The 10,605-nt window shown below is 42.7% G+C and overlaps 1 protein-coding gene across 1 annotated transcript; it reads right to left on the bottom strand.

The window, feature by feature from the left end:
• Positions 1 to 5,006: 5,006 nt before the first annotated feature.
• Positions 5,007 to 10,376, bottom strand: TYMS (thymidylate synthetase; the record flags this gene model as incomplete). Its single annotated transcript, XM_008943309.1, has 6 exons — positions 5,007 to 5,215; positions 5,683 to 5,754; positions 6,970 to 7,145; positions 7,936 to 8,037; positions 8,996 to 9,170; positions 10,303 to 10,376. Coding segments are annotated over 6 exons (737 nt in total), but the record flags the coding sequence as incomplete, so codon positions are not given.
• Positions 10,377 to 10,605: the final 229 nt, after the last annotated feature.

The following is a 10,605-nucleotide window of genomic DNA, read 5'->3' as shown; positions in this document are numbered from 1 at the left end:
TGCTACTTTGCATGCTCTTAATGGCAAACTGGAATTTCATAATACAGTTGCACAAAACCACTTTTAAAGTGTTATAATCTAATTTACCAATGACATGTTTTTATTTTATTTCTCCTCTTTCCCAGCTTATTTTCAGGGTCCAAAGGAATCTTATTGAAAATATAGGGTAGAAAAATGAGTGCTGGTGTGAACAATAGCAGAAAAACCAATGTTTGAAATCCTTTCTTTTCCCAGCATTTGGTAGTTGTTTTACAGAAGAGGGAATTGTCTGTAATTAGTGATTTTGGGATAAGACACTTTTAAAGCAGAAGAACTTTGTGGGACCAAGCAATTCTATTCCAGTTCTGTAAAACTCCCCGTGTTCAAAATTACCTGTGTGCCCCCCACCCTCCCAGGACAATGAGGTGATCCAACTGTATTTGGTAAATAGTCTTGATCTTTAAGCTTCTTTTGCATCAACTTAATTAGGGTAGTCAGGTTAAAACTGAAATTGGAACAATGAATGAGGAACTTGATCTGAATGGCAGACCTCGATAGTGACACTAGAGAGCAGAATGCACTCTGTTCATCCTTGTGCTCCTGTAACTGGAAAGTAGCATCAGAGGTTCTTCTTTTTTTTTCTTTCTGCATAGCTAATCAGAGTAATGAAGGTAATTAGAAAATGTAATATTTTACCAGTGATGTTGATAAAATGCGATGATATTTGAACTTGAAGCTTCGTGATACAATCAGGGAGGGAAAGCCTTTCATCCCTAAAGCTCCAGTCCCAGAGCTCTGGTGTGGGAGACCAGCTGAACACAGCTCCCCAGGCAGGCAGGGCTGGGGCTGGGCATGGTCCCTCCCTGCTTCTCCTCCAGAGACAGGTTTGGTGCTGCTGCACGTGGCTGGGCTGCGTTCGCCAGCGTGGGTGCCAGGAGTGCTGCCACTGCTTCAGGGATCTGATTGCACTTTTGCTTTGCTTCACTATTAAGACACATCTACATTCAGTTTCTCTTCCCACTCCTGCCCTTCCTACAGGATTATTTAACTGAAAAATAAGCAAAAGAAAATGTGAAATTTTATAAACGAAAGGGATAAAGTATATTTAATATTGTCCAAACCTAGCGACATGGAAACTTGCTGGCACTCAGCCCAGCTTTACACTACATCTAGATTTATTTCCTTTGTCTACTGACATATCAAGCAATAACATCATGTCTTTTACTCAATTTCCATGAGGTTCTTGAATTTCTGATCAGGCTTATGTACTTTAAATTTTGAAACACTAAACTCTTCCTTAGCTGCCAGGTTGGAATTCATGTTATCATTGTAAAGCTGTCCAAGAAATGAATTTCAGAAAAGGTGTTGATAAGGTTCTGGTACTAAACACTCTCCATGGATTTCCACTACACTGAACCCAGCTACCAAACAGGTCTTGGTAAGAACAAGTGCCATCGTTTGTCATTCTCCCTTGTCATTGCTCATCACCTCTTCGTCTGTGATTATCAAACTTTGAAAGGGCTTTATGTAAGAAAAACAAAAATAACACAAAAAAACCACACACACAAATAATAAAAAAACCTCAAAAATACAATGGAATTTTAATTTTTCTAAATATTCTAAAATTAATAACACAATCTTATGAGTTTATGTATTAATAGTTATAACAAAAAATGCCAAACCTGAGGCTGGCATTGTTTGGATTTTTAAGTACTGAAAGGAACAGTTCATTGTAATAACACTTGTATAGTAAAAGAATAAAACACTAACTTAATGAACGTGTTCATTGTAAATGGTTGTGTATTATAAGACTTCTCCAAAAGAGTTTGTATGTTTATGAAAATTTGTTTCACCTGAAGACCTCGATGTGGTTCTTATTCTAACAGAGTTTAAAATTCACATTCTCACTTTTTATATAAATAGTAATAAGTTTAATTATGTAACTAAGTATTTTTATAAAGTATGGCATCGTTGAACTGTTTTGCAGAATTGGTTAAAAATAAATTTCTCATTGACTGCATCTGGTTCTTTGAGGGGGAGGGGGAGTGGGCAGAGGCAGAGCAGCCTCCTGTTGGGGGAGGAGGGGGGGAGGCTCAAAACCTTTGTGAGCATGGAGTGTGGTTTTACTCTCTGTGAACCATCTTATTGTACCTTCGTGCAGGCTGAGGAGTTCGTGGTGCTTTAGTGCCAGGGCACTTGACACGTTTGTTCCTGTGACAGGTGATGTTTTATCTCAGCTCCATCGAATGTTGCCTGTCCCAGCAACCAGTACAGCCCAAACCACAAACCTGACCTGTAGGTGAAGTGCCACTGTGGATTGAGGAGCTAAGAACTGGGAGTTTCAGTGGTAACTAACAGAGCGCCAAAACCACTCTTGCAGAACCTACAGGCTGCAAAGTTTAGTGTACTTTTAGTATTTCCTGTAATGTAATTGTTTTACTATTTTTAATGATGGCAGTTATGTAATTTCAGCTAATCTGTACTCTCCCCCTGGCCCATCAGATCCTTGTGACACCCGTTCTGTGTGCTGGGCCTGCAGGTTGGTTTATGCATTATTTCAGGCTGCAGTAGTCTAAGAATATTTTCTTACTATTTTCAAGTAAGATTCCAAACATAAAAATGCTTACAATCCTACTATTTAGATAAAATACCATCCCTATTTTAAAATAAAGCATTATAAAAAGGACCTTATATGTTCTTATCCTTGCAACCACCTGACTGTCATTTCATTAGGTTTGTGAGTAACTTTTGCCACTGAAAAGCAGCCTTAGAAAGGTCCTTTTTTTAAAATTAAGAAAATTTTAAAAGAAGGGGGGGAAAGGTCTCCTGGAGTTGACTGCTTGGTCAGAACAAGCTGGACTGGAATGCTGTCTCACCCCCAGACATCCACAGTACTGGTTATTCCAAAGCACACTGCAGCTGGAGTGAGTATCAGTAAGTATAAACAGCTACACTTTGAGTCCCCACTCCTGATGTTCATTTTTGGTCTGTTCAGAGCAGCTGGCTGTGTCAAGTCAGCTTTTCACATCTTACCTCTGGAGCAGCATCAGCCTCTCTGGAGTTGAAGGTACCAGCTTCACTTCAGCAGCTGCTGTTGGTAGTGAACTGCTCTGGTGGAGGGGAGCTGAGGCTGTAGCTCACTCCCACCCTGGGAGGCTCTCTGGGGGCTGTTAAAGCCTGGCTTCAACCCCTGCCTGAGGAAACACCATTTGCCATGTTCCACAAAGGTAAGGATTTGAAATGTTTTCCTTCTGATGGGACTGACTCTGTAATTTAGGAAAGGAGGTAAATGACTCACATTCTAAATTCTCTTGGCTGGGTGTTCCTGTCCTGGTCCCCTTCACTGAGGGTCCTAATCCCCAGTGGTCAAGGCCCAAGGCCAACAGTTTGTTTCATATCTTCCCTGGTTTTACTGGCTAAACTGCCCAGCAGAGCCCATCCCACCCCATGTGCTGCCTGGGTTCCAGCAGAAGGAACTTCACTTGGTAAGTGCAGGCAGAACTACAGAAAACAGTCTGAGGATGAGTGATCAGTATAATGAGATTTGTAAGCTTTTTAAATATAAATGTTGTATAACATTTTTATTGAAACATTTCAAAATATGCTTTTGAAAATTATTAGTTCCAAGATGTCGCATATTTTGAAATGTTTCAATAAAAATTATTAGTTCCAAGATGTGACTGCCCCTTATGCAGGTCTCTGACTGAATGGAATAGAAGCACAGTTTATTAAATTCTTAGAATCACCTCAAATGGTACAATTTTGCAGTGATATTTACCACTTTATTTACTTTAAAATTACTATGTGTTTTGCCACGTGTTCAAGTATGTATTGAATATGCTGTGTCTGAGTATTAACCATAGATCTCCTCACAACTGAATTCCTGGAGAGGAATTTTGTAAGGACAAGCTGAATTCTGCCAAGATTTAATAACTAAGCTGCACTCCTACACATATTTATTACTATCTAACTTTCTCCAGGCTGTAAAATTAGTCCATATGTTTGTGTGCTCTGCTTCAAATGGTACCAGATTACTCCTAACACTACCTGGTAAGCTCTGTTTAACTACAGTCCTGTTTGATTTATATCAAATCCATCACTCATGTAGAGCTGAGAAGTTAAACACTAATACATGGATTGCATTTCAGAGGAGGCTGCACGAAGATCCTTCTGTCTTCCTGCTGGTTCATCTCTGAAGACACTGGTAAGTTTGTTTTTTCTTTTCTAGATTTCACCCTCTAAGATCCTAAAATGAAAGAGGATTTACCTTGGCTTTCCAGCTCTTATTTACTAGCTGTAAACAGAGTGAAGTAAAAGACACATCATCCCTTCCAGCAGATTTTTTTAAAAAGCTTTATTAAACATACACTCCTTAGAACATGTTTAAAGAATTCTACAACCCTGAAGGAATAATTTTTTTTATCCTTCATTTTATCATATATAAAATTCTTACTTCCAGTACTAAATAAAGCATGTAAGCAAGTGCTACTCACTCATAGTAACTGAATGGTAACAGAAGTGGCCCCTGGTGGCTGGAACAATGTGTAGAAAACCATCTCACTAACATCTTAAAACTGGGTTAAAACTGGGTTAGCATCCTCCTAGCAGAGCAGGAATAAATAAGCAGCTGTCCTGCAGGACTGCAGTTTAGTGAAGGCAGTGCTGCTCTGTTGGTGTCTGTTCCCTTTGCAGGGACAAAGTCAAAACTGGGTTAGCATCTTCCTAGCAGAGCAGGAATAAATAAGCAGCTGTCCTGCAGGACTGCAGTTCAGTGCTGAAGGCAGTGCTGCTCTGTGGGTGTCTGTTCCCTTTGCAGTAACAGAAGTGGCCCCTGGTAGCTGGAACAATGTGTAGAAAACCATCTCACTAACATCTTAAAACTGGGTTAAAACTGGGTTAGCATCCTCCTAGCAGAGCAGGAATAAATAAGCAGCTGTCCTGCAGGACTGCAGTTTAGTGAAGGCAGTGCTGCTCTGTTGGTGTCTGTTCCCTTTGCAGGGACAAAGTCTGTATCTTCTGAAGTGTGTAAACCCCCTAAGGACAGGAGGAGCAAGGACCTGAGGTGCCTGTCCATGCCAACAGGAGCTGCTCGAGGGCACTAAACAGCCATCTCCATTTTAATGGGGGGATGAGGATCATAGTCTTCAATCTGAAAGTCTTCTGCCTTAAAATCACTGATGTCTTCAACCTTCCGAAGAATTCTGAGTTTGGGGAAAGGTCTTGGCTCCCTCTGAAGCTGAAAGAAAAGCAAGCTTGTTGGGTAAAGCCAATACTTGAAGGCAGAGACTGTATTATACATTATAGCTCATTAAACTCAGTTCAGCTTTATGCTATTTAGATTTTCCCTCCTCCCCAATAAGATTTAGATTCTTAAAAAAAATAGTTACATTGTCCTCCTCTAATCTACTACACAGACATTTTATTTTATCTGTATTGGGCAGAAGGGTTTTCTAAGGCTTTGAAATGAAGTCCAAGGCAGGGATGTAGATCCTGGATCTCTAGTACACTGCTGTCCATCTCAGTCACCTCTGGGCTGAATTTGTGTGTTCAGCCCGAGCTGGACAGAGGGCAGGGGACTGCCAGGAGTAGGGCAGAGAGGAGAGGAAAAGCCACAAATCAGGATTGGCAAAAGGGTATTTACAGCAGCATGGTAACTTTGCACTGGAAGAAAAAAGGATGTAAGAATACAGAACAAGTACTGACTTGAACTTTCAGAGGTTCCACGTGATTCAGATAGATGTGAGCATCTCCTAGTGTGTGTATGAACTCTCCAGGCTGGAAAGAAAGAACAATACTCATGGATTTCAAGCAGTCAGAAAGCAAAACATCACATTGCTTACATTAATGAAGTTAGTATCTTACATCTAGTGTGGAATTGCAGCTTCTGTATTCAGCTGGGTTACCAAGGCATCCTTGCAAGGCTTGAGGGACACATCTTCCCAGTGTAGTGTATAATTAGTCAAAAATAATGAAATTTCCACTAGTTTGAAACAAAAAAATCTTTGAAATAATAGCTCCAGTCAGTGCCTGGAGCACTGTGGGTCTGCTCACCAAGCTGGGAACAGAGGGGGCAGTGACACCTGCCTTTCCCACCACACCTCCACTGAGGGCTTGGCAAAGCTGGTTCCAAACTGGCCCCTGCTGATCCTTGCAGCTCGTGGCAGTGGAGCTGTCCCTGGCAGGCTAAACCCCAAAGCACCTAAAGCACCCAGGTGGGTTTGCAAGTTATGGGACTCAGCAGCCCCTAAGCAACCTACTCCAGCTGAGATTTACCAGCTACTTTACTGGCCTCTGACCAACACAGTTCAGCCCTAGGATGTATCACCAAAGCTGTGAGGGGAAGTGGCTGAGAAGCAACAGCTCATTTATGGGCATTGTGTTACCAGCCTGACTTCTTCAGCATGCCTGCAATGGCTGTTGAGGAGGGTTTGACTTGTCCAAGACTGCTGCCCATTTAAACTGCTCTGCCAGGTCACAGAGCACAGCTCTGCAGTCAGGGCAGCAGCTACTGGAGCCAATACCATGAATCCATCAGCTGGAGCAGAAATGGAAGAAATGCCCAGCTGAGATTGTAGCTGGAAGTCAGCTGGGCAGAATATCCCAGCTGGCAGCTGGACAGTAACTGCTGAGCTGCTCTTCCCTTCCAATAAAAGCAGGTTACAAAATTTAGTTACTTCTGTGTTAGCTTCCCATGAGGACAAGTGCTCAGTTCAGATTTCTAAGGAGTCTAGTGGGACAGGTCAGTTTTGACACATTCAGCTAAAAACATCTGGAGGATCTTCTGTTTGGCTTGAATTTAAGAACTCCTACACTGATAATCCTGATTTGCCCATACAGACCAGAGACAGTTCACAGGAAATTCACAGGGCCCCTTCTTACACATATTTCAACAAGATTTTGACAGTGTACTCCATCCAGTTATTCCTGGCTGTGACAGAGAAGTGAGAGGACTCTCCCAGAGCAGACTCAGTGGGAGGGTGGGGTGCCTACCTCCAGCCCTGTGATGTGGGCAATCATGTAGGTGAGCAGTGAGTAGCTGGCAATGTTGAAGGGCACTCCCAGTCCCATGTCCCCAGACCTCTGGTAGAGCTGGCAGGAGAGTTCACCCTTCAGCACGTAGAACTGGCACAGGGCGTGGCACGGGGGCAGAGCCATCAGAGACAGATCTGGGGGCAGGAGTTTCAACAGCATTAGTGTGCTATCAACAGAGAAGATCCAAAACCTGAACAGGCATCTAATGAGATACAGTAAAGAGCAAAAATCCAACTGCAGTATTGTTCTATTGCTTTGTCTTCTACTTAGAAGTAGCTGCTGCCTAAGCAATTAACTCTGGGTCCTGACAAGCTATGACCTGGGCTGTCTGGCCAAAAAAAGCCATACAAATATTCCACACAGCAGATGTGTGCCATAATGCTGCACAAGATTTATAATTATACATAAAAATCTATATTTTATATATGTAAGTATATATAAAATATACAAATATACACCCACAAATCTGTACATAATGCTGCTGCACAGCACTGAGGTTTTACTGAGCTGGTTTCCCTGAAGGAAGACACCAAGGGTAAAATTAAGCATGTACCCTAAAGGGACTTGCAGCTACTTCATCTTATGCTCTTCCCATTGCAATGTACCTTTACTGCTTGGTGAGATATAAAGTAATGACCAGTTAAAAAACTCTATTCAGAAAACAAATATCTTCTGAGTGCTTATCTACACTGAAAAGTGCAGATGGGGCAATCACAGCTTAGTAAGGAAAACTTTAACCAGGCTGAGAATGCTTAACCTTAAAAACAGCAGCAGCAGCAGGTGCCATCTCCTTTCAGAGACAGGAGTGGGAAGTGCTGGGTGCTGGTTTTGTGCAGATCTACAGAACTGACTGTTGACACAGGACCAGCACACAGCTCAGCACACAGCAAGATGATGGGCACTTAAAAGTCTGCAGCCCAATACCTTTGGGATTCCAAGCACACAGAATGATTCTTCTGTCATCTGGGTTGGTTTTGATCATTTCAATCACTTTTTGCAACTGGTCAACTCCTTGGTTGGTGTAATCTGAAGAAAGATGCCAAATAAGGTGTTAGCCAGATAGATTGGAGTCATTGTACTTGTCCAAAGCCCAGCCACATCCCACAGAAAAGTGATGCCTTTACCACTGGTTTTTCCAGCATGGCTGATAACTATTTTTTTTCCTAATAACACCATCAAATCATGGTTACAGGGACAGCCAAACTGACAAAGGAGGCAGTAATATACAAGTAGCATCTCAGGGAATTAACCTGCCAGCAATACTGTGCCAGAAGCCTTCTCAAAAGGTTCCATCAGTTTCTGGACCTAATTACCTATCCAGTAGTGATGCCACTTAAGGAAAACTATTAGCAATGAAAGCTATGGGAATTTATATTCTTCATTGCTTCCAAACTCTGTTATGCCTCAGACCTTTTAAGTTCAGGAATGCTGAAACATTTCAGTAAATTTTTAAATGTGCCAATTGACAACCTCCACCATTTCTGTTAGCATAACACTGTTATGCCAGTGATCACTATTCTAATACTGGTATCAATTCCTAATGCTAGCTGTAATTTCTGTGAACTTTGGGACTGTATTGATAAAAACAAAAGAGGAAAAATTATAACTAGCCGTGTTGTTAGAGTTAGAAATCATACCAACCAGATAGTGACAATTTTTTGACTCCATCCTTCCATCTACCAGTGACCATATCTGCTCAGATTAAAGTAAAGCAACATATGGTTTATGAGCCATCTGTTCTACAACCATCAAACTACAATACACCAAGCTACACCCTTCAGGATAATAGGTCTGAGTTAAACCTTTCCTTTTCTTCTGTTGTTTTTTTTTTTAACTGAAGGCTCTGGGACACTCCCTCTTTCTTCTGGCTATCAGTTCTCACTTGCTGAAGGGACCTTTCACAGTCCATGCCAGCCAGGCTTCTGGAGGTGCAGTGTCACAGCCATGTCACCAGGCAATCCAGGTTCCACTGGGGTGTGGTTACCTGTGTGCATGTCCTTGTAGTCTGCTCCAAAGTGCCTCCACTGGAAGCCATACACTGGCCCCAGGTCCCCCTCCTCCCTGGAGCTGAAGCCCTGCTTGTCCAGGAACTCCCGGGACCCGTTAGCGTCCCAGATCTTCACACCTTTTGCAGAGAGCTCCTTGGCATTTGTAGAGCCCTACAAAACACAGGCAGTAAGAAGTCTTCCTCCTAACTCTAACACACAGCTTTGAAACAGCTGTATGAAGCTTTGCTAGTCTACAATATCCCTCCAGTTATAAAGGGTGAACAGTCTGATTAAGGTACTGGGTGAGGTTCTTGCAGGTGGACAGAACAAAACTTAGGAGCAACATACTAGGGTGAAGTCTGAATGCTGCTGATCTAACTCAGGAGTCTTCTACCTTTGTGAATGCACAAAGAGTACAGCCTCAAGGTATATCACTTCATATGCACATCTGCAGAGAACAGTACTTTAGAGATGGAGGAAAACAGACAAACAAAAAGTGGATGGCCTAGGCATTGTCTTTGCCAAGCCACATATAACGAGCTTAATGTCTTAAAAATTCCTTTGTTAAAATGACCAGAGAAGTTTCACTGAGTTCTGCAGCATGCCCAAAGGAATGTCTAGTCTTTTACACTTGGAAAAAGATACTTCATAAACAGTGTGTATTTGGATCCTGCTGTCTAGCAAATGGTCAGGTAGGCTTCCCAAACCTGCATGTCACATATCACAGAATGCTCTGGGTTGGAAGGGACCTGTAAAGGTCATCTAGCCCCTGCAGTAAGGGACATTTGCAACTAAAGCAGGCTGCTCAGAACCCCATCAAGCCTGACCTCAAATGTCTCCAGGGATGGGGCCTCCACCACCTCTCTGAGCAGCCTGTTCCAGTGTTTCACCACCCTCACAGTAAAGAACTTCCTCCTAATGTCTAATCTACATCTACCCGGCTCTAGTTGAAAACCCCTGTCCTTTATTCTCATCCCTCCACACCCTTGTAAACAGCTCTTCCCCAGTTTCCTGTAGGCCCCCTTCAGGTACTGGAACGGTGCCATAAGGTCTTACAAAGGAACACGTGCACCATAATGTAGTGTCTACAGCTGAATTTTAATATTCTAGCTACAGCTATTAGCTCTCAGGTTTTTGCTACTAAAAAGCCTGGTGTTTACTGTCAGTCTTACTTCACCTGTGGTTCTGCACAGTCTCTCTGTTCAAATGAAGCTATCTCAATACTAAAAAGCAGAAAATTGAATTGCTTGCCATCTACTTTACATTATTATTTCTTATTCAAACGCAAATAAAGAGACCGTACCTTGATGAACCAGAGCAGCTCCTCCAGCACTCCTTTCCAGAACACCCTCTTCGTTGTTAGCAGTGGAAACTGACCTGAAAAAGTTTCAGAGCGTCAGAGGTGACCAGCAATGTCAGGGAGAACAGGCTCAGGTTCTGCTTTCTCTCCACGGGGAGGGTAACGGCGCCGTCTGACACTCAGAGGCTTCACTACGAAGTCAGGGGCTGGGGAAGGACGGGCAATGCTCACATTCAGAGCAAGGCAGACTGACTTTTATTCTTCTGGGCAGCCAGGGAAGGAGAGCTGCGGGCGGGGCCCTGGCTG

Source organism: Merops nubicus, unplaced genomic scaffold (assembly GCF_000691845.1).
Source record: "Merops nubicus isolate BGI_N331 unplaced genomic scaffold, ASM69184v1 scaffold2077, whole genome shotgun sequence".
Lineage (NCBI taxonomy): Eukaryota > Metazoa > Chordata > Aves > Coraciiformes > Meropidae > Merops > Merops nubicus.
Note: the sequence above shows the minus strand (reverse complement) of the source record. Positions and strands in the feature narration are given on the sequence as shown.